The sequence below is a fragment of the Falco biarmicus genome, chromosome 1 (assembly GCF_023638135.1).
Source record: "Falco biarmicus isolate bFalBia1 chromosome 1, bFalBia1.pri, whole genome shotgun sequence".
Taxonomy (NCBI): Eukaryota; Metazoa; Chordata; class Aves; order Falconiformes; family Falconidae; genus Falco; species Falco biarmicus.
The window spans coordinates 58,904,472-58,929,339 of NC_079288.1; the positions used below are offsets into that span (position 1 = coordinate 58,904,472).

General features: G+C 44.7%; 1 protein-coding gene across 6 annotated transcripts in view; it reads right to left on the reverse strand.

Annotated features, from left to right (window-relative positions):
- LEF1 (lymphoid enhancer binding factor 1) overlaps positions 1–24,868 on the reverse strand; it is a 71,404-nt gene that overhangs the window by 15,126 nt on the left and 31,410 nt on the right. For 4 of the 6 annotated variants that reach the window (XM_056335477.1, XM_056335488.1, XM_056335469.1 and 1 more), the window contains 6 exons: positions 14,142–14,274; positions 9,994–10,084; positions 7,654–7,737; positions 5,643–5,765; positions 4,751–4,913; positions 2,049–2,156 (listed from right to left, as the gene is read on the reverse strand). In XM_056335477.1, coding sequence (XP_056191452.1) covers positions 2,049–2,156; positions 4,751–4,913; positions 5,643–5,765; positions 7,654–7,737; positions 9,994–10,084; positions 14,142–14,274 — 702 coding nt within the window. The remainder of the gene's footprint in view (positions 1–2,048; positions 2,157–4,750; positions 4,914–5,642; positions 5,766–7,653; positions 7,738–9,993; positions 10,085–14,141; positions 14,275–24,868) is intronic. The other 2 variants (XM_056335509.1, XM_056335516.1) reach the window with 1 other exon arrangement.

Consider the following 24,868-nt stretch of genomic DNA (forward strand, 5'->3'; position numbering starts at 1 on the left):
GAAAAGGCTGGGCTGGAAACTAATTGTCAGCATTGCCAAATGAAGCAGTTTCTGACAACTCCAGCACACACAGACACCACCACATTATGAAGACACTGTGCTTCTCATGACTATCACACAACTTTGCAGAACTGCTTTGGATGTCATTAATAAAAAAGCACACAGATATTGTCAATAGTTGCATAGCAATGCTTAACATTTTCTTGACATTTCTGAAATCCTGCATAACCAGGCAAACTAAAATAGAAGAATCAAAACCAAGTAGTACATATTTTTAATTGTACTGTTTTATGAAATTCAGCCACATGAAATGGAAGTCACTTCCAACTCTCAAAATACTGAAGTAATATCTGTGCTAAATAAGCAGTCAAAAAATGAAATTGTATCCAAGTTAAAAAAAATGAAGAGAAAAAAGAAAGAAAAAAAAAAAAAAAAAAAAAAGGGTTATATATACCTGAAAAGGTTTCACTGATACATCTACTATGATCACCTTCTCACCTCCACTGCAACAAACGTGTGCACTCCTGGCAAGGCAGGGAGAAGGACTGCGAGAGGAAGCTACCAGAGTTCTCCCTTGTAACATACAGGACTGGAGTACATTGCAGCTATACTTCCATACAGGATGTAGGTTGGAAGCACACCGAAGAAAGAAATCATACATGCCACCTTACACACTCCCGATGTCTATCAAGGCTTTTAAGAATCTGCAGGTCCACTGCATGTGCTGTATGGCAGTAGGCTGTGGGCAAAACATGTCAAGTGCCCAAAGTCAACATGAGCAATCATCGCAGGACAATCCTGAAGGCTGACGTCCAGTAAGCATGAACTGACAAGGCTCCAAAGTGGTTTGATTTTCCAGCAAGTAAGTTCAAGACAATCGAAATCCCATCATTTTCAGGAGCGTATCACTAAGGCCCTATTTGCTTCCAGGTATATTTCAAGACAGCTCTGTTGACACGGTCCGGTTACTGGAAATAAACCCTATCTGCGTAAGGTCATGACAACTCATCTACGAGAAAAGATGACTGTAAGACAGGCAGAAACAAGCTGCTAGGGCTTACAGTAGCGTCTGTGCTTACAAAACCGGGCATGGCTGTCAGCGAGACCAAGGCATTTGCTTCAAAAGACAATCACATAGTTTCTGTGTCAATACCTTCTGTGCCAGTTTCTACAGTTTCTGTTAACACTGTATTTAGGTACCTCAATCTCTGATGTCCACAAGACATTACCAAAGTAGAAAAATACGACTGTCCACCTAATGCAGATGAAAAACTGAGCCAGATATAGCATGTACACCTCCTATCACAGTAAATAATGCCACAGCTGACGGGGGGACAGAAGGGACCCCAGATCTCAGACTAGGATCAGTCTTTCAGGATGCTGCTTGTTAGTTTCATAACATAACATAGGACTAAACTGACACCTCATCGCACAGCTTGCACTGCACAATTATGCCATTGTGCTTACAATGTGCTATTAACACTTGTTTGATATTTAATTATAAAGTAAGAGTAATTTTAAGAAAATTTAGTAGCTTCACTGAATGGTATAAAAGCAGAATCTGTCAGGAAGTTTACTTATACAAATTTTGCAGGCCTTATTTCAGAGATGGACCATTCTGTATTACTTTCAGCTAAAGTTCAGTCTGCATTAAGACCCCTGGGCTTTCAGTTCTCTTTCAAGAGAGACATCCCTTTTTTGCTCAGGTCTAAAGAAGATTTCTGGATAGCAAGTGATCCAATAGAAGATTATGGAAAAATCACAGCTGTACAGTAAAACATATGCTTTCAGACAGTACGGGTCATTGCCTTAGAAAAAAACTCAGTTTTCATCTTTTCCTCTGAAAAACTGTGACTTCCATAAGCAGCATGTCAACTACAACAAGAACATCTCAAGTTTTCTGGATGAGTGAAGTACAAACAAATAAGGCTAATGTTTTATGTTTGTCCCTCCATCCAAAACTTTCCACAAATTAAAAAGAAGAAAATAAAAAGAAGTTAGGTAAAGGAAGTTAGTTGTTAAAAAAAGCCTTCAAGTGAGTGACTTACATAGTTGTCTCTTGCAGACCAGCCTGGATAAAGCTGCATGTGTAGCTGCCTTTCTTTACGAGCTAGTTCATAATATTTTGCTTGTTCTTCACGGGAGAGAGCATGCCACTGCAAACAAAATAAACATAGCATTAGACTAGGACATAACTCATACCTAGGCAACAAATGACATGAGCAAGTGTTCTTGTGACTTTGATTCAGTCCTTCCCCACTGCAAAAATGAAATTCATTAGCAATTACAAGCACCCGTGTTTTTTAACCAACTTTCAGGCATTCGTCAGCTCTGCAACTGCCAAGTGCCTTGAGCAAGACAAAAATCATTTATGGAAACAGGGCTCACCAAATAACCTGCTCACAGAACCATGCTCTCCTCACACTACTTAAAAAAAAAAAGCCAACACAAAATCCCCAATCCAACAAAAAACCCCACCGTTTAGCTCCTGACAAAACAGAAAGGTTTTGTGCTGCTTTTGAAGGGCAGCAAGCTCCCCACCACAGAAAGGTTTGCTGCCTTGGTTTTAAGCAGCATCTACACACAGGTTTCAATGCCGATGCAGAGGGCTTTCTGGGTGTCAGCAGGCTCCTGTTCCAAGATCAACTTCTTAAGTACTGAGCTTCAAGGTACCTGCTTTCTGATTTCTTTTTGTTACAACAGAAGAAAATGGCAACAGCAAAAAGTTTCTAAGAGACAGAAACCACAGAACTGTAGTCTTCCAAATTACATGAGTTGACCTGTGTAGTCAAGTAGGGATAAACTTACTGCTTTTACGTAGTTAACAACAACACAACCTGAAACAAAAAAAACCCCTTCACATCTGCACATTTGAAAAGGCACCAGCTACATCAGTATCTAATCATTTTGGTCTTGTTGAAACACCTATCGTAGACCTGAACCAAGAAGAGTACATGCCTTTTGTTTTGAATCAGATTCCACTGCTGCAGCATTAGATGCATCTTCTTGTTTGACTCTGCCAATATGCATGGGGGGGAGAACTTATTAAAAAAAAAGCCACATGAAATCATTAAGAGACTCATGCAAGAATAATTTACAGAACTAGGATTTCAGATCAGATCACGTTTGTTTGATTTAATATGTCGGTTTGTTACATGTCAGAAGACGTGAACTAAAGCACTTGTCTGTCTGGACTTGGCAAGTTCGATGTGTTACTGAGAACACAGCAGTTCAGCCTATTTGCAATTTTCAGACTCCACACGTGCATTCCAAAACTGGAAGGCAGTGAACGTTATGCAGTGGCATCACAGAGCCCAGCAGCGTGCGAAGCGTTAGCTCTTGAAAACAGAGGTAGTTCTTGTTACAGAGTGGCACAGGGTATAGTAAACAGTGACCAGGAGGACTGAAGACAAAACATTTGACAATAATTAATCTCCAAGCAATTATACTGGATAACTTAGACATGGTTTGTACCACAGTAAAAATGAAATTTGAGGTACTTTCACAGAGAACAGTAACTTGAAAGGAAGACTCCAAGATGTGGAAAAAGCAGGTAAGAGGCACTGAGGCTTGATTCATTACCAAAACAGAGATAAGCAAGCCACTGCCCTCATTCAAGCCAAGAAAACAGGGGTGACATACTAAGCAACTGAGATCGATTACTGAGGGAGTGAGAATGAAAAAACGATCCTAGAGACCTGGATGAAAGAATGGAAAAGGCAAGCACTGAGATGTCCTTAGAGAGAAGGTAACAAGAACATCAGAGACAAGGCAGAAGGCTGCAGGAACCAGGAACCAGGACAAGTACCAACAGATGTATGCTCTGTTTGAGAGGGTTGGGTGGGGTGAGGGTCTTCAGATTGTAACAGAGAAGGAGCAGTTACGGTCATGTACTGATTTCCCACTTAAAAGCACAGGATTTCCAGAGAGTTGCAGTATCTCTCAATACTGCCTTAGTCAGTGGTCAAGAAGGGGGATTCGAATACTCCCTACTCAAACTCTGACTGATACAAAAGTTGCCCCTGTTCTCATTTCTGGGACAGTCAAGGGCAAAATGAGCATCTACCTCTGCTGCCTTCCCTTGGAAGAACAACACTGACCATGAACATGAAGTTTGTCATTCTGGGTTGGTGTGCATCTCTTTTTGTTTCAGAGCACGGAAAGAGCAAAATATGCCTACAGTGCTGCAGAAGGAAATGGCCTCAGCAAGGCTCGGGGACCATCAGTACTTGGCTGGTGACTTCCGAGACATTCAAAACTTGACTGAACAACCCCCTGAACAACCTGATGTTACTGGGCCTGCTTTGAGCAGCTGCTGGACTAGATGACCTTGCACAGATGCCTCTCAGCCTACATGACTCTACAACTGGACCACATTACATTCACTTTTGAGTTCCACCTCTACTGGTGTCCAGTGTTCATCTTTGAATGATTCCCTCCTGCTCTGATGGATGGCAGTGTATGGAAGGACCCAGAAGGTGATTTGAATGCACTTCCATGTGTGAATGAGGATATTTCATGCCTGAGGTGCTGACACCACAAGTGGAACAGACACGAATTTGATGATGTTGCTAATGCTGAAAAAGGAAAATGAAGATACTGCTTTTAGTTGCGTGCTTTATCTTATATAGCTAATTTGATAGCTGCACATTAGTTAGCACCTCAAGCAGAAAGTCAGCCATCACACCCAACTCAAAGGAAACACAAATTAGCAGCACACGTGAGTACACACACACCCTCCTGTACATACCCTTCTGCCAAGAATCTGGTTGATAGCTGCGCTTTCTTTCAGAGTACACTCTGCTACAACGTTCGCTCTCATTTCTTTCATGTACAACATGAAAGCATTCAGAGGTTTCTTAATATGAGGTCTTTTTGGCTCTTGTTCTTTTCTCTGTTCGTGCTGAGGCTTCCTAAAACGTGGTGGGGGAAAGGGAAAGGAGGGGGAAAAAAAAAGCATCCATTTACCTTCAGCCTAAAAAAAAACCAATGGAAAATTACCAACCTGTGGTTACAGTAACACTTAAGTAGTAAGAATGAGAATTTCAGCGGTCATGTCCCATTCACTTTCATATCTTTTCAGAGAACTGACTTAATTTAACACTCAGGGAGGATGTCAGGTTGACAGTCTCTAGCAAATAACATTTGATCTGTGAATCTACACCAAACTGATCACTTCTCTCAATTCTTTTTGAAAGGCTACCCATAGTACCCTAAAAGACCACTGCTACAGACAGGAGGATAGCTCCTCATCCGCTTCTTTCTTAAGCCTTATTGCTTAGTATGGCAAAAGGCTGCTTTTTACTAGTAAATTTTGCAGTTAAGATCTTTTCCAGCAGAAGGTTGTGAGTTCACACTCAAGCAACATTCACAGGTAGACAGGTCCATGATTATGTCTGAATCAAAATGACTGTTGCTGATAGCTAACAAGTGCTGGACTGGAATGAAAAATGGCTTCACGTCTCATTATTCTTCCCAAATAGTGCCCCACATCTCCCATTTCAGTTATAGGAGAAGAGTTAAAATTCAAGAGAGTTCATGAAAGGCACCTTTTTTTATTTTAACATCTTCGACTCTTCTTCAGATAGAGTTAGTTCTCAAACTTTTATAAAATAAGGGCTAGCGCAGAAAGGCAGACTCACACATGCATTAGCTCACTGTCGTTGTGCGGATGTTCTTGTTTTACTTGAGGTGTTACAATAGCTGGGTGAGGGATTCCAGTTGTGTGAGGGCCTGGAGGACCAGGAATCATGTGATGTGAAAACCTAAAAGAGAAAACAAAGGAAGGTCTGTAACCCTATTGCAGACAGGCATCAAACACATATGACAGCAGTGGGATGCCCCAGGAATGTCAACACTACAAGAATGTAAATGCTACAGAGCTTGCAATGGAAGACAATTCTTTAAGAGTGCATGAAAACCATTTGGCTAAGATTTGTGCATTGTAGCCCATTTATTCAAGAAAAACAAACACACAAAAAAATCAGTCAACATTTTGGTTGTAAAGAAGTTCTTTTATTACCTTTCAGGCAAACAGTTTTAGCAATGCAAACAAGAAACGTTTAATGGTTGTACTATTGCACTGACTAGCAATAAAAATACACATTTCTTAACCAAAAACTGTATTTTCACACCAAGATAGAAACATTCTTAAACTATCCACCACCAGCGAATGCAAAGGAGGGAACTGCCATGCAGAAACAAATAAAATAAAAGAAGAAGAGTATTTTCAAGAAGTCCCTGATGGCTCTCTAGGGAATCTCTTACTTTTCAAGGTACTTAAGCTAAAAGATTTTAACGTCACTTCACCTGAACTCACTATCGTTCCCTCAAATGCTTAAAATAAAAATACATTTTAAAAATCCTGCATCCTGGAAGAAGGGGTGGGGGTGGGGGGGTGGAGAGAGCGACTTCCAAATAAAGCTTCCTTTCATTCGTACAAGAAGGAAAATGGAGAAGAAAACCGAAGTACCACTAACTCAATCATCCAACCCTATGAACCCAGGTCATCCCCAAGGATAGCTGAAACAGATCTTGAAGGTGCTGAGCATTGCAAGCTCAAGCAGAGCAGAAAACCTGCATGTTTTATTTTGAACTGGCAGGAAGTACCATTAACACGAAAAGCAAGCTCACGCCCCAAAGGGTTGCTGAATGAGTGCTGGTTAAGGAACGGCATCCAGCCTCCCCTTTCTCCATTCCCTAGCCCCCTTGCCCTTCTCCTTCATGCCATCAAAATAAAGCAAACATGAAGCCCTGTAACGAAATCAAGTAATTTTGTTACGGAGAAAGAATGGGTTTTCTTCCCAGTCACCCTGACAGGCACATGCTTATCATTCCCCTGTAAAGAAGTGAAGGGACAGTGATAATCCAAAGGAGTCCACACAAATAGAAGCCAGAGGACCCACCACTTATCAAGTGGCCTGTCTTAAATCCCCGTGCAAGAGGATGTGTCTTCTACAGGTCACACAAAACACCAACCAAGAATGGTATATTGCAACCTTGTGTACACAAAGCACAGGATGCAGAAGCTGTCTTTAGAGTGCAAAAGCAGAGGAGAGGAGGTCTGGAGTGTGTCATGGCCAGGTCTCAATTAGCATTGCTTGCTTGCACTTAGACATAAAGACACAGTGCCTGATTCACACACCAGTACAAATACACTGTGCTGGCATCCCCTGCCATTAGTGGCTCTGGGCTATAAAATACCTACTTGCGAGCAAGTTTCCACACAGAGCGATACCTAAATGATTCAAGACTAATTACTAAGACTTTGAAATTAGGACTAGAGAACACAGACTACAGTGACAATCCACCTGGTTGCATACTTGCATGAGCAAAACCCAAGGATGCACACTATACGTTGCATCTAGAAATGAACTAATGACTCATTTCAGATGAAACAGCTCAATTAATTGTTGACAATTCACCAGTGCTCCTAATTGCAATACTCCAGAGACTGCCAAGAAAATGCTGAATGAGACCAGTGTGGGATCCAGGCAAACTGTATATACACAAATAAGTTAAATAAAAATGTATGCATAAGGTTTTAGCTGACTGAAAAGCAAGCAAAGGCAGACCAAGATGCAAGCAGAAGACCAACTTGCCCTCTAATGCCAACAGTTACTCCCCAGTCAGTCATTCACCTCCTACACCTACCTGGACATGGAAGGGTCGACTGAGAGTGAGGATGGATAGGGCTGCCTGAATCCACTCGAGATGGGATATACAGGCTGACCTTGCCTGAGGTCACAGAAGAAAGGAACCCATCAATCATATGATACGGTATTCAATAGTTACTCTAGAGTTACAAGCACTTGATGGGAACTCAGTACTAGTCACAAATAAATAGTAACAGGTAAAACTTTCAAGAGTTCTGCTGTATTAAAAACTAACAAATACTTGAACACTTTGGCCTTTCTCCCTTGCTATTAAAGATTCCCAATCTGGCTCTACACCCAGGAGAAAAGCCAAAACAAACAGCCTTCCTCCCCCAGAGCACATGTGCACGCACGTGCGCACACACACACACACACGCACACTCCTCCATCTCTGTCCCACTCTCACCTAGTTTCAAAAGCACTGGTATCAGATTTGGTTAACCAGCTCTTAGGAAAGAGGCATCTTATTCCAAATAGTTCTATCGTAGATCAGCACAAAACCAGATTGTGAATTATTAAGCTAGAAAACCTTTTGAACGGTTTTATTAAATCTTTGAAAGCTTAGGACGGACTCTTTCCATTTGCATCTTCTATAGTGAGATACAAGTGGCCAGCTTTTCTAAAAAAGTAGAAGTTTATTTGATAAAAAAACCCCGAACCACAGCCACCTAAAAGCCCACAGAAACACAAGGCCATCTTAACTATACTTAAAGATCAAACTTTGCAATCCAGTAAAAGAAGCTTGGGTGAAATTCTTACCTCCTTTATACTCCCATAGATACAGAGTATTTTGTTAGCAGCCTGTCATTTGAACTCTAGTTTTTAATCATCATGATTACATTTTGGTTACTTTCAGTTACCAATGGTTCAGGTTGCAACTATGATGAACACCCTGAAGTAGCACGCTACGGTAACGCAAACAAATACCGGTTCTGCCCCAATACCTGAACCAGCCCAGAAAGACCACCACATGCATCAAGCCTATTCACTGACTGACTGACTGACAGATCAGCTTTCAGAGGGGTGAAAAAAGGGATATTGGTGTTCGTAAGGTTCAGGATAGAGGTTTCACACCTGGTGTATGTTACTGGAAATCAGCAGTGCTTGGGGCGGGGAGGTGGAGGAAGTCTCAGCAGCGCTACTGCACAGAAGGCAGCTGGATGATAGCATAAGGGATGGCTGGGCATGTCCCACTGTTGGTGAGTGCCACTGAACACATCCCCAAGCCTTTTAAGACCAGATCTAGTCTCTCCCTTTCTTTTTTTTTGCTCTTCCTTCCCCCCCAGCCTCTGCATCTAGAAACCATTCAGAAGAAATGATTAACCACATCTGGAAAATGCATGCCAGGAACTGCCTGGTGGTGGTGAAGTCAGCCCAATAAATGCAATAAATGGGGGCAGGGGGTAATAATATAAAAATAGAGAGTCAGATACTTCCATATTTTAGCTTGGTATCTGATAATCATTTGTTCCAAAAAGGTATGTGACACTTCCTGAAAGACTTGCCAGCAATACAGCGTTTCACAATCTTCTGCTCTCTACTTTCTCTGCCTGCTGTCATCTGGATCATGTCTCCCTCCCATCGACACATTAAAAAAAAAAAACCAAAACCCCAAAAAATCTGCATCGCTTATTGCATGGGCACAGACTAGTCAAGATACAAACTGTAAAGTACTGAAATTGTTGCTGAGTTTTCTTATTTCTTTCTCCGACAGAGCTGAGGGCAAGTACCTATCTACCCCAAGCAGATATGAAGCATCCTGCTGAATTGATTACTCTGAAAATACCACGTGTTTCCTCCAAGAGGAAAATGACACTCTGAGTGGCGGAGAGAGATCCTGAGAGTGCCAGTATTAGCTAGAGCAGTGAAATCTCCCAATGGCAGAGGCTTCTCTCCATACAGAAGCTAAAAAGCAGCAGACTACGAAAGTTTGTTCTCCATTTGGGTGCAGTTTCAAGATTTCTCCCCACACACACACTTCAAAGTTCCTTCTTACCTCCCCTCCCCTTAGTAATTGCAATCTTGTTTATTAAAAATTTACATTTAATTCCTTGAGAACTGTTTTCTGCTATCTTTCCGAATGCCAAGAGCCACAAATCTGAGCCATAAGAAATATATAGACTTCAAAGTGAAATCTGCACACTTCAATTTCTGTAAGTGTTCAAAAACCAGATTCAATTCATTTCCAAGATCGCCATTTTTTGATCTTTTCAGCTAAAATAACATAGTAATTTCTTACTGCAGCGACATTCTTACTTTGTAAATGCTGCAATTGATTCAACAACAGTGAATGGCGTGAACATGCACCTTTGTCTGAAAAGAAGCTAAAAGATCTTACCAGCCAAGAGGTGGTGTTATCTGTCCAACCCCCCCTGGAGACAAGGGATAGAAGGTAGGGAGATCAGGAGCTGGAGGATGCCTGGACATGCCTGTTAAAGAGCACAGAAGAATGAATGACTTTCCCCCTCAAAATACTACACGTGAGCTACAGTTCACAGCTAACACAGCCAATGCTACAATGGAATTAGTGTTCTGGATAAGAAATAACCACCTTCTTGGTTAGCATTAAAAGCAAAAGGCTACCCATGCCACCTTTATAAATGATAAATTGCACATGATATTGCAATTCAAAGGGAAATACTGGAAAAAACAAAGTGGAAGGAGCACATAACTGTACAGGTAAGGACCCCTGCAAGTTTAGATCTTCTGTAAAGCGCGTTAGGCAATACTGTCCTCTCAATGGTTTCACCAAACCCGATCAAATCCTAAGGACCTCTTCTAACACTGCATGAAACAAGAGGAAAATAAGGCGTTGTCAAAGAGGCACTACAGTAGAGCTATTAGATTAGGTAAATTGCTACTCGTACATTTTCATGGGCTCCCTTATGGATTCACAGATTTTGGAAACTTGCTACCACAGAGGATCAGTGGTTAATTAAGAATAATTTTCAGGCCTGTATTGGTCACACTTGATATGATTCATTTGGCTTCCAATTGTCACTCCAGCTCCAACTAAGCTCTTCATCAAGTTGACTCCTGTGGGCTCCAAGGTCAATCTGTTTTGCATTGGTAGTATTTCATGGAAAAATAAGAGCCCCATCAGGAATGATCCATCAGCTCACATTCCCCAGAACACAGAGTCCTACAACTGCAAGAATCACCTCAAGATTAAAGCTAATCCTCGTCCCAAAAGGGTCTGTGGTCTCCATTCTTCACCTAAACCTTGTGCCCCCAGGAGACATGGAATTATGGTTGCAGAGGCCACAAAGACATCGGTTTATTTAAATGTGTTTGGGGAAGAGGGGGCTGAAGCAGAAGGAATTGTTAAGTCTACTTCACATGTTAAATCAGCTCCTTTAAAGGGGTATTAAATATTTATGTGGTGACGCTCCAAAGGTCCAAGACTGAATGTGTGCGCTACCTTGAGACGTGGTTTATAGATTGATGCCAGTGATTTATCCCCCCTGCCCCCCCAGTTTGTATTTTAATCTACTGAATTTAATTACAAGATTTGAAGAACATCTTTCAGGACTATGTACAGGAAAAGATAGACAACAATACTGGTGGTGTTACTGTCTCAAAAAAGCTAAATTCTCAGACTTGGGACCGCAATCTGAGTGAGGATCAAATTTCTGGCTAGTTGTCTTTTCAAAGGTGTAAAACAGCTGGTGGCTGACAAGAGAGGGAACACTTTATATACCCCAGGGTTTTAATGTGAGAGGGAATGCTCTTCCAGAGCAGCTGGAAAAAAAACCAAAACAAAACAACAACCAACCAAAGGTGAAAAACAAGCCCAGCATCTCATCTCTCTCATCTCTGGTGATGGTTGATGCTCCTGGGAGTGACAGCACGACCTTGCCCCTGCCAGACCAAGTTCTGCACAAGGAACCGGGCCACTCCTTCCACAAAATCCGCATTTCTGACCAACAGAGACAACGCTGCTGTCCCTGCACTAATGCACAGTGGTTATCACTAGTCCAAAGCTTCTGGACCCTGATGGGGGGCTACTAGACACCTAATGCCCAGCAGGAACACGCACAGCTACCATACAGCCAGTGCTCTCCAAAGCAAGTTCTTGCTCCTGAGAGGGTTAAGGGAAGGAAAGAAAGAAAGAGAAGAAAAAAAAACAAAGGAGAGGAAGTGACTGACTTTATCAAGGTGGTGATTGTGTCTCCTTCCCAAAGTGCCTGGGGTGCAAGACGTAGCACTGCAGGCAAGCTGCTGTGGACACCCCTGTCGGGGGATTTTGGTGGGAGGAGGGCACCTTGGCCCTGGCATCAGGGCTGGGGTGCCAGGGCAGTGCCTTGTTCCAAATCCACGGTGGGAGGCAAGGACAGAAACAATGGTTGGAGGCGTTTGGCAGAGGACTTGATGGAAAAAAAAAATAAATCCTCTCTTCACAGCAACTGCATGGGCCACTTCACTGGGGCTGCTCCCACATGCCAGCGGCACCGAAACAGGGAGTATAGAAAGACCACACACATAAAGGAGACTGTCACAGCCAAAACCAGAAGTCTGTATTATCCATCCCCATCTTCACCAGACACTAAGCAAAGAGATCGAGAGCCCTTTCAGGAACACGGGGGGGACATGAGCTCTGCACCAGAGATGCCCCTGGTTGCCCCCTGGCAGAGCCCCTGGCCAGGCTAGTGCTTGGAGATGGCGATGTGAGTGGTGGGATGCACTGGGGCTGGACAGGAGAGGGGGCGAGAAAAGGCAGAAGGGACAATGGGCAGCAGAAACAACAAACTAGATGTTTGGTTTGGGTCTGCAGGACAGGAATACAAAAATAACCTAGGGGTAAAGGCAAAGAAGGAGTGCAGGAGGGCAAACCTATCATGCGGCAAGAGGTTTTCACTTAAGGTCATGAACTGCAGCAGCAGGGTGTGCCCCAGCCGTTGCAGCCAGCTTGCACAAGAAGTGGAAACCCCATTCTCTAACTGGTGGCACCACTGGGATTTCAAGGAATGAATGTGAATATCCTTCTCCTGGGCACTGATGCAAAGGAGGAAGACAAATGAGGACAGGAGGTCTCCATTTGCTTCTTCCAACTCTGAAAAAGATATTATACCTGTATTTACAGGCCAGGCTTTCCAGGCAGAGTGCTTTTTGTATTCCCCCTCCCTAAAAAAAAACAACAACCAACTAATCAGCAAAGAGCAAAAAACCACACAGAGCCACAGGGCCATGGAATTTTCTGGATGTAGCCCATGTTATTATCTGTGTAGCAAGGCCAAAAAAAAAATCTAGGCATTCAGGGCAAGTCAGAACTAAGAAAGGTCTCTCTCCCTGAACGATGGTGGCTAGACACCTCTCCAGATAAATGGGACAACTGTGCCCATGGATGTGTGCCCAGGTAAAGCAGAGTTTCACGATCTTGTCAATTAGGTGTCACACCACATGGTGGGACATGCGAGGGCAGAAAACAGCAGGGAAAGGCACCCTCCAGGACCAGCCCCAGCACAGACAGACTTCACGACCACACACAGATGTCCTGACTACAGTGAACGCCTTTGTACACCCTCTGCTCCCTCTGCTTCCCTCGTCGTCACCAGCTCTCCCATGCAGGCTTCTCCTTCTCAGGCACTTACACAAACCCAGGCTCAGACCTGTGCCGGCCAGGGTCAGTCCTCCCCTTGCACCACCCCAACCACCATCACATCCCCCCCAGCTCCTGCATTTCAATGCAACCAAGCACACCCTCCCCAGGAAACCCCCAGCTTTGCTGGGGCACTGGTCAAGTACTCTCGGCACAGGCTGGGCTCAGCACCTCACAGGTTGTTCCCTCTTCCCTGGCAGCCCGCAGACTGACCAGGAGGGTGCTGGTGTGATGTTCCCAGATGAGGATCTGGGGGGCTGCTTTTGTTTGAAGGAGTCCTAGGGGTGCAGAGAAAACTGACCCCCATGACTCAGACATCTAAAACTATGCATTCTGCAGAAGGCAGCCGGCACGAGAAGGTTAAACAAAATGTCATGTTTGCAAAGCCTTAACTTGCACAGGCTCAAAACTGTATTTTATGGGCTATGCTTCTGTTATGCCAACTGACATATGGAAGAATTCAGACAGCCAGGATACAAGGACATAAAATACAATTTTCAGTAAAAGGGGGAAAGGAAAAGTTTCAATAACACCACTGCTGAAGTACTTTTCCCCTGGTTTTGAGAAGGTGAGGGATGATTGCTGTTTCTGCGTGCTACAAGCCTTGGGCCCCACAGGGGATGGCGAGGACTGGCTGCTGCTTACTGAAATTTTAAAAGATTTTGACGAGTAAAGCACGCCCAAATTATCACATTAGAAAGAGCATGAGGATTTAAACAGCCAAGTTAAATACCAGCATCATGGCAGAATGACCATCTCTGAAAGCAGGCATGCATGCCTGGAACCCACCCTCTAAACCTAAAATATTACAAATAAAGCTCTATCAGCAGCACAGGGGGCACCAGCACTGCTCTGCATCCCCACCATGCTGGGATGGACGGGCTCACCTTGCTTGGAGTTGACGTCTGAGGGGATGTGAGATGGGTGCGACCCTGGGGAAAAGTGCTCATCGCTGTAAGTGATAAGGGGGGTGAGGGGGTGAACCGCATGAGAAGGCTGTACCACTGGCACCTTGTTTGACTGCAAGAGAAGAAAAAAAATAAAATAAGTGTTAGCAAGGTGGGGCTTCTGCATTTAAAAAAAAATAAATCTAAAAACCCCAACATTTCCGAAATGCAATTTTTACATATTTGCACTACCGAAGGGAGAGGAACAGATAGACAGACATGACATTGGGCCTGGTGGATGGCAACCAGGTTTTCTGCCAGAATTGGCATCCTTGAATCACTGATGCCTGAGGAGGGATGTGGGCGTTGAGGAAATGAGTGGGGGACAGGAATAGGAGGAAAGGCATCTGGGAAATACAGAGATGGGGCCAGAAAAGCAGTGGCTGGAAAGGCTGAAGGGCAGGACCGCCACCACACCGGGCTGGCAGGCACTGCGCACCAAGGGCTGTATCCAAAGTATGGCAGAGCCAGCAGCAACGCTGAAGAAACCCTTCAGTTACAGGATAGAATTAAAAAAAAAAAAAAAAAAGGTTTAAAGTGTATGTTTGCCACATCTCCAGCCTTAAGAACATCACAACTTTCACTGAGTTCAGTCTTCCTCTCCATTGCTCTCCTGCATGGCTGTGGCGTTGCAGTGGTGGGGACAGGCTGTGCCTCCCCACCCCTCCATTGCCACAAGGAATGGTGGGTTTTTTCCCTTGCAATTTTACAAACTCTGGTTGAAATCTCGTTATTTGTGTAGTACGCAACTGAAAAACACCCTTAAAAGCCTAATTTGACATATAAGCAGTTGGCAGTGGCCTGAAATCAAAGTGCTTATAAATACCCGAGAGGATCCCAAAATGGGTGCTGTAAGGCAATGCCCATGCAGGACAAGATGCACGCTTCTCATCAGGCTTCCTGCTGAGGCACAGGGGAGGGAGGGGACACTCAGCATGATGGCAGGACACCCCCCAAAATCACACTCGTGGATCAAGGCTGCAAGACAATGGGATTCATCTGCCCTGACAAAATGCTGGTTGAAACACAAGCTGCTCTTCCCGTGGCAGGACGAGCTGTAGCAATGATGCCAGCGTGTAACAGGCACTCCTCATTTGTATCCCACCACGATACCCTGCCCCTTAGCAAAAATACTTATGGTACAAACAGGATTTTAATAATTTTTTTTAAAAAAATAAGGCAAAACATTAACTGTCCTTCAGACAGAAATACCGATAAAACTCAGCAAGGAAAGTCTGCCAAATATAAGGAACTAAGAAAAAAATAAAATAAATAAAAAAAAGGAGTTCAATGAAATTAATTTTCTTTGAGTTCACTATTGAAATCCCAGCACAAACACGTTAGGACAATACTCCAAGTACAAACTCAGGATTTCTCTGGGCTTCTGGAAGCAGAAGGGTTATTGAATGGACAACTCAATTTATTGTTAAGGCCGGTAGGAGTGGAGGAAAGGGAGCAAACGGGAACCAGTGCAGCATTTTCTGCTTGCCTTGTTTCCAGAGCACCACCTTAAGGAACTTGCATTAGTAGGCAGTATCTTCTTAATGTCTGACCTATCCCTCCAGTCATATAGCTCAGAATCTGGTGCCATGAATTTTTGCTAAATTATGCTATCCTTGCTCTCCTCTTAATTTTACGGTTTTCAACACAGATTTGCTTTCCTGTGGGAAAGAGATAAGAACCTGAGGATTTTAATTTAAGCTTCGGCCTTGTCTTATATTTTGCAAGATGGAGAGAGAAAGCAGCGCTAGTAGGTGTTTTAAAGCCAACAAGCATTAGGTCCATTTTTGTGACCAAATAATAAAAGCAATATGAATTCTCAATAATATCTATGAGCTGGGTTGTAAAGGGGATAGCTCAAACTGCTATTCATCTTCCCTGGCTGTATAAATTAAACAAAAAACAGATGCCAACAAATTTCAGATGACTTACAAATCGGGCCTCAGTCTTTAGCCACGAGACTTGTGGGCCAGCCCACCATTCAGCAATTGCTTTATCAACAATAAACTGTATATTATGAATAAAGATCAAGCAATAAATGTATTTAGGTCACACACAGAGCTGCTAATCAGCATTAATTTCTCAAAATTTAGTAATTAACATTTTGTATTATACTGAGTGTAATTGTCATGCACACCCCTGGTATCAGGGTTACTTGCTTTCAGAAATCACTCATTTGTACCTCAAGAAAGCCAGCCCCTGTGCCCCCTCACTCTCCAGCACCCTGCAGATTTTATTTTATTTTCTAGTTCTCGGCACCTTATCCCCTAAGCCCACAGCAGCAGCTTTCAATGGGCGACGGAACCTTGAGAAGTCATGAGAAAAGCAAACCGCTTGTCAGCAGGCTTAAAATTAACATATAAACGGGCTGTATCTCCATTAAGAGCATTTGGGGGTCTGCAGAGCCAGAAACTGAAAAAAAAAAAAAAAAAAAAAAAAAAAAAGAAGAAACAGTAACAATAAATAATAATAATGAGCATAATTATAATGATAATAATAAAACAATTAATAATAATAATGCTCTCGGGCCTGGCTGAGACCTCCCTAACACTGCTTTGGGAGGGCTTATGGAGCTCTGGCTTCTAAATCCTGCTGGGCACCCAGGCGTGCCACTAGACAGGGGCTTGGTGGGCACAAGTTGTGCCTTCCCATCCCCTACAGCCCCACCACCAAGGTAACCACAGGGACTGACAGGGAGAAACCACACACAAAATACAGTTTTGAGCCTGATAGCAGATTTTCCAAAAGCCCTATGGAGCAAGTAGGTTCTGCTATGGCACCTGCACTACAAGTCGACCCAGATGGGTTACCTGGGCTGTCCTCCCAGAGCAGGTTCAGGGCAGGAGACCAAGATCTCATATGCAGAGCTGGATGCCCCTCTCACCGCCCTCGCAATCTTCCCAACCCCAGGCTGGGATGAGTGGAGGAGCAGACCGGCCCCACACACTCCAGCCAGTTCCACAGATGCTGGCCTGCACCCTTCGCCTGGGGGTATCTGGACGGGAGACGATGCTGAAGCCCCTTCCACTGTGTACTGCTCGCAGCAGGCATTACAGCTCCAAAGGCTTTTCAGGGCTGCAGGACATGGCCGAAGTCCTATCTCATGCTGAGGTACCAGACAGCGCTGATTAGACTCCTCCTACTGCAGCCCAGTGTCTTTGCCCATAGGCTTCCTCCTCCTCCCAAAACCAGGGCATCCTTCCTGCATTTCCCTCCCCAAATCCTCAGAAGATGGTGCATACAGCTGCAGAAACACTGGAGTGACTGACAGAGACCTGGACACAGTGACCGCCGCCCTGGGTCAACATGACGTCCATGCAGGGGGAACTCTGTCCCCCGTGACTCAGCACTGCCAACTCAGCCAGCAACCGCCACAGCTCTCCGCGGCACACCGGTGACATTTACATCTCATATAGGCACGGTTTGGAGAGCACCTTTTCTCCTCAACACAACCTTAAAATCTTCTCCTGCAAAACCCAATCAGTCCACACACCTTCAACGAGACAATTACATAATTACCCATCGTCCTACAGGAGGTTCTTCAATATTTCAGTACAGAAACGATGCTTACCCACCCACCAAAACATAATTTGATCTAAGCTGGTACCTAAATAGCACCTAGAAACAATAAAGCAGATGAGGATGCAATTCTCATTTCCAAGACAATCTGAAGAAGTTGGATGTTTGTTGAAATGGTTCTTAACATGGCTCTGACGTAGCATACATAGTGTACTACCACATCACATCAGTTTAGTCACCTGCATTAAACTCTGGGCCCAAGCTTCTTCACACAACCTGTAAAGTAAAGGAAACTGAATATATAGCCTCACTCAAGATCTGCAATTTGGAAAAAAAATAAACAATTAAAAATGAGGACCTGTGGTTTACAATCATGAAGACCTTCCCTTATACTTCAGGGCATCTTGTCATGCACAGCATAACCTGTTATGAGCATTATGGGTTAACAGCAAAGGAACACCTGCACCTGCTGGCCTGTGGACACGGACACCCAGCTGTGCCCCACGGAACCCAGCTCAAAGAGACACTCGCTTCTGAGTGAGCAAACCTTGGTGGCCTCCTTGGAGGCTGCTGGCCCACCAGGTCTCCAGTCCTAACGCAAAGTCTTGCAGCACAGCCGATGGCAGCATCCTTTGGCCTTACACTCACGGGACCTCTTCCCTGCCCTCCTTGGGTCATTTCTGCTGCTTGGACATTTGCTCACCAGGTTGGGCCTTCACAGTCGGTATATTTTACTTCTCCTGAGCATCTGCTCAGGCTAAGGTGAGGCAGTGCAGGCAGGGGATGGTCCCCTAAAGGGACACCAACAGGGCAAACAGGCAGAGTTGGGAGAATATACATGTACTGGAAACAGCAGGAGCCAAATTAATTGGCCAGCCAGTGCTATGAGGAGGCTGCTATTCGGTTTTATGATGGGCCTGAAAAACCCCCACCCAAAATCCCTAATATAATGATGGTGGAGAAAGGGTAAGAGCTGACAGGGAAGAAGATCCTGACCCAGCAGTAGGCATTACCCCAGTAGGAGCTTCGCTCTGCACTGGACGTTGGTTTAAAACAATTGCTGTGTCGAAGTAATGCAGGAACAACTGCACAAGTCAGTGCAAGAGCAAACGTTTCCCTTGTGAACAGCAGTCACAGTCTGCAAGAGGTAAGGCTTGAACTGTAATCAAGGCACTTTGGCAGGACAAAGATGGGGGGAAGAAATCCCCCAGCCATGGCACTGGTACAGCTGCTGCCACGCAGCTGGGCGATCCCTGCAAGTGCTCTGCACTGGCGATGCCATATGTGTAGTCACAGAGTTACTCACCATTTTAAACAAGCGCCTGTCCTCTCATCTGAGGAGTACACTTTGAGACAGTTTAAATTAATATCCAGTGAGCTAGTGGTGAAACACAGCATCTCTGATTTGGTCTGAATCCATGAAGCTTTCCCTCATTTTTGAAATGCTTCTGAAGTAAAGCAAGACTACCAGAAAAAAAGCCAACAATCACCCAAGCCCTCCCCGAACAGCTAGTTAATGCTTAATGAAGGCCTGCACCTGTAAGGTATCCTATATGCAACAAGTGTGCAAAAACTATAAAAAGCCTGAGACAGCCATGGCAAAAATGCCTGTAGGTCAGCACTGGGCGAGGCAGGCGGCTAGGAGCTCCCACTGGAGCTGGGGGGACCATTTGTTCCAGCTGCTGCACAGAGAAAGATATTAAATTAACGACCCTTCAAAGAATGCGCATCTACAAAGGAGGACAGGCAGGGAGGTTCGGAGAGAACTGCGAGCAAGTGAGCTCCTGCACCCAAGATGCAAACATCCCTGAGTCAACACTCAAAGCAGTGCTCAGTTGTTGGGGTTTTTTTGTTTGTTTTTCCTCTATCTTTAAACACAAAGCTGCTTCTAAAATGCCGAGAAAGGCCCCAGCCTGTCTACTTTTCCTCTCCTGTCAACAAGTTGTGTGCTGGGCACAGGCACTAGCAGATGGTCTTCTCAATTCAAACTAAAATAAACCAATTAAAAAAATCCAACCCAAAAGTTAAGGATGGGGAAATGGATGCATTCACTTTTGGTCCTAGAAGAGAGGGTAATTTAAAAAATACATGGCTTCAAGTTTTTGACAGCAAATATTAAATTCAGGGGGGAAACACAGTAACAGATAGCTCCTCAAAAAAACCCAAACACTTCCACTGTTGCTACAGCAGTACCCCAAAATAAAAGGACCATTGATTTGTTGGAGGATTTGAGGATACCTTGACCTGAAGAGACAGGAAAAATCCATGCCCTTTTCAGCCTATTTAATTTCTAGTTTCTAGAGCCCTGAAATCATCCTCAGGCAGAAGGTTTTAGCAAACCCAGAAGACAGCCATTTCAGTTGTCCTCTCAAAATAGCAGTAGCATTTTAATGGCTAAACTAACTCTGCATTTATGCCTTTGCTGACCAGCTGTTGCAATAAAAATGCAAGACCAAGAAGCACGCAGTTTTACAGCAATGACAAAACCAGGCTCATGTCCAGTTTCATCACGGACAAGCATAGGGGGACCAGAGATGGAAGAAGGAGAGGTAACACTAAGGTGTTTTGGCCAGAACTGGTTACCAACAGATAAATCTCAGCAACACCAGCAATAACTGCACAATTTGCCCCCTCCCTGGGAGCTCTCACACAATCCCTTTCCACAGACAACTTTGCAGAGATGCAGCAAGCTTGATGTATCGAGAGCTCAAGTTACTCTCCCCCCATCCCCAAATCATTTATTTAGAGCAATAGGTTTATGTCCAAAGCCAACCTCCTCCTAGGCTTTTGACAGCAGAGATCATTTTATGCTTAATTTTCAAAACCTCCAATCCTTAGACGGTACAGTTGGGAAAATGACACAGCAGGTATGGGGGTGGTGGATTTGTAACCTTACTTTTAGCCTCACCTGAAGCTAAAAGGAGCAGCAATGGGAAAGCATGCCCACAGGAACACCCTGCTCACAGGAAACAGGGGCTTAGGAATATTGTGGTTTATGAAAGCCAAATAAAAAAGGCGCAGTCTTTCTGTCTTGCTTCACAACCCAGCAACGGGAGGCCATTTATCTCACTGACCTTTTGTGCTTACAAGCAGTGGGGGTGATACCCCAGTGACTCACATCACAGTACAGAGGCAAAGTGAGATGCTGCATCCACTCCAATGCAAAGCTTTACGGCTTTGCCGCTGCTAACACTTATTCAAAGAACAAACCCAGAATCAAAATCACATGTTTCAGGGGGTAAACTGATGGCTTGCCAAGGTCAGAAATTAAAAATCTGCCTGGTCCCCTTTTTCCTCACATACTGTACTCCAGTGCTTTGCCACGTAATTAAGTTGTATTTAGTGCTGGGAGCCAGGGAAGAGGAGAACAAGAAAGTTACTTTAAGTCAGTCATTGCAAGCTTCCCCTCCTCCCCAGGGCATGTTTCATCAGGCAATGGTAGAGCCACAGCATCCCAGGAGACCCTTGGGAGAAGGAGAGAAGCATCTTCTAGCACACCAGCAGACAAAGGAGGCACCCAGGATCCTTGCTAGAGCTTCCCGTGGTTATTCACGAGCAAGAAAAGTTTGTGCCATTTTCCAAGTCCCACACCGCCTTTCTTTTTGGGAAGCCCAGCAGCAAGCAGCTGCGGCTGCAATGCATGGGAAAGGCAGCTTCACAGCCAATGGTGCTGTGCCATGGTCTGCAGGCACGCAGAATCAGCACCTGAAGCAAAGGGGGTGTCACGGTGGGAAATGCAGGCAACGTACAAGGACAGGCAAGAGGAGTCTGAGCAAACCACTCTGCCCGAAGGGTCGGTGTGCAGTAAAAACTTCCGTGCAACAGCCAGGGGAGCATTGCAAAGAAAAGAGTACATGCAATTTGATAAAGCCTAGAATAAGCATCTATCTAGATGGATTACAATAAGCAACTGGATTCAAGTTAACTGCAGCATTAGTGAGAAACCGCCACGCTAATGGCTTGTGTACATTCTTGCCTTTTTCTAACTCCCCCCCCCTTTCCCTTTCCCCTCAATCCTGGAAATTAATATAGTACAACTATGACAAGTTTTTGCTGAAAAGTTGTAATAAACATTTGAGTTCCCTCAAGACAGCTTTAAAAACACGGGTGTTGAATCTCTGACAGAAACATGCTTTACTTCAAGTGTTCATTAAGTACTGCCATTAAGTAAGTGATTAAAGCACACCCAGTATTAAAATAGCTTGATTAGAAATCCCCTGCTATCTTCATTTTCTTCTCTCCCGTGACTTCTTAATTTGTTTGTTCTTGCCTGCTCAGGAAGGCTGTCAGGAGACCTGGCGTGCTGGTGAACCACACGGGGAGCCAGGCGGGTCTTGCAAGGCTCGGATCAGGGAAGACAAGCCCACTTCTATTTACGCGCTGCACGCTCACGTATACACAGCCCATTCGTTTTAGAAATAGGTACTAACAACTGATAGGGCATTAAATTGCCGACAAAGTCACAAGCTTGCAGGGAAAGCTTTCCCTGTTGAAATATTTTGCAATGTTTTATTTCATTCTCCAAACTCAGTAGCGGATCCTCTCCGATGGCAATTAATTGCTAGTACATACTCCACAATTTGGCAGCCGATGCTCATTTTAAGCTCCGGTTCCCACACGATGGTCCTTTTAATTTTGCCCATCCTGAACAGTTGATCTTTTTCCTGATGTAAATATGTGCACCAAGAAGCCTGGACCCTCAACAAACAGCAACCTGCAGCATCAAATCACACACTCAACCCCAGGGGTCAATAAGCACTCCCAAAACCTGGTAATGGGACCACTGGCACTGGAAACACTCTAAATGGTAACATGCCCATGGGCTGCAGCTCTGCAGCCTTTTTCCTATGCAGCATCCCTGCTTCTGCCTCGTGCATCCTTATCACACACAAGCCAGTCCCATCAGCTGAAAAGGCATTTTCCCCTGCCATTTCCTGACCTGCCCACAGCCCTTTCTGTTCTTTATTGGCCAAGGGGAACACAGGCACCACAATGTTTTAACAAGCCCAGGCTCGAGCCTCTGAGTCGCGGGGGTCTGGCTTATTAATTGCTTTGACAATAAGGACCGTTGTTCTAAAGCAGCAGAGGAAGTCTGCAGGACACCAGAGGAACCAGTGTCCACAGTCCACTCACTTGCCAGGGCGGGATCAGTAGGGTCACTATGTGCCAGGGACCCCCAGGGGTTTTGGGTAGGGGAAAAGGTGCTGGAGCCCACCCCAATGTCACCTCTTGTGCCACCTTCAGCTCTTCCCAGGGGACAAAGCTGCTCTGGTTTCTGTCACCAGAACCATCGGCTGAGTTAGGACAAAGACACAAGCTTGTTTTGCTTGCCTCCAGGTTATCAGGATTCCTGCTCACAACTCTGGCACCTTCTCTTCTCCAAGGTACTCAGACCCACAAGCTAATGTTCCTCTCCTGAGCAAAGGGATGTGTTTCGATCCGATATTCAACTGGGGACTCCTCTGCACCCTTGAGCACCCACTTAAATTGAGCATGAAAACCACTCAGAAAGTGAAACACCATCTCCTACATAAGCATACAAGTTTTGTGTGAAAGTGGGCGGTCTGATGGCAGCCTCTGAAGCCTGGTGTTCCTGTTCTGGCAGACAACGTGCGTCACAGGATGGGACGACTTTTCCTCATGGGCCTTCTCATGTCCCACAGGATATAGACCTAGGCTCCTGGGGGGAACCGTGAAAAAAAATCTGTCCTGCACCCTGGTGACAGGAAGATGCCTTTCGGCACTGTACACACAGTGGATCAAAAGTGCTTGAAATAGGACCTCTCTTAAATGTATTTACATTAAGTCTATGTTACAGCCTATTCAATGCCACATAGCATAAGACAGACTGTCAGAGGCCTAGAAGGCTGAGAAATGGGTCAAATTCTCTTCGAGCAGCAATTTTTAAAATGTAATGAACAGAAATGTTCTTGATTAAGAAAACGTGAGAGTATGACAGGCGTCAGTAAGGTATCTCGGCTCTGTCTCACAGAAGGTAAGAACAAGGGCTCAGATGCCTGTGCAAGCACCCGACCCACCTTTACGTGCCCAAAACCTCTGTTCACCATGCCTAAATTTGCAGCTTAGAGGTTGACTAGGCAACCACTGCTTACTTCCAGCAAAATGGAGATCCAGCCGTGCTAGCCATACTACCCACCGTGACCGATGTTTTTGCAAGTGCTCCTGCTTTGTCCGCCCTCTAAAAAACAGGCTGGGGCAGCACAAGATAGAAACAGATGCGAAGATGAAGGAGTGATGAGTTTGATGACATCAGTGACTCCTTGGCTGGTCCCTGCTCCTGGCAAGCCCTGCATCTCACCACACCAATGCTGCTGAAAGGCTCCCACAGGGAAACCACTGCTGAGGCCAACCCCCTCCGGCTCTGAAGCACCAAGAAGGGCTGCCCACGCTTTGCTGGGAAGCGAGGAGCCCCCACCACCGGGATTTTAGCTGCTTCAGGGGGATTTCCCAGCAGAAGTGGAGCAGTCCCATGCCCAGCTTGAAGCCCAATGCTGACAGCGGGGACTGTGGGCCACAGATGGTGGCAGGGGCAGGCAGGGCCAGATGGAATTGATGCAGGGATCACTCAGCATATGACAGGGTATGAAGCACTAGAGGTGACACTTCCTCTAAATTTGAGGCTCCCAGGCACCACTGGCCCTGCATATACACTGGAAAAAGTTTTCAAGTAACTTCCCTGAGTCCAGCTAAACCGTATTAACAGATTTATCCAATAACATGCAAATTCAGGTTTTAATGAAAAGTCTTAAGTCCCAGCTCTAAGTGATTTGGACTTTTCTGCTAATGGCATCTGCTAATGACCAAAGATTTAATGCATCAAGTCTTAGCATACATCAGTGCAAACAATATAATCATTTAGTGGAGGTAAAAAGTCATCTCATTAGACATCCATCACTGGATGTGGGCAAGATGGTCCAAAGGCTTAAAATAAAATATTCATTTTTAAACTAAAAAAAAAAATTAAAAAAAATCCCTAAAAACGTACAAATGATTAAGCCAAAAGTAGCAGCCTGCTAAAGCTTCACTAGGATTGAAAATGCAAACTGCAACATTTATCTGGAGGTAAAACGCATTTGCAAGTACTTAATTTCTACAGCACTGTTCCACAGAAGGCAAAAACCAATTTT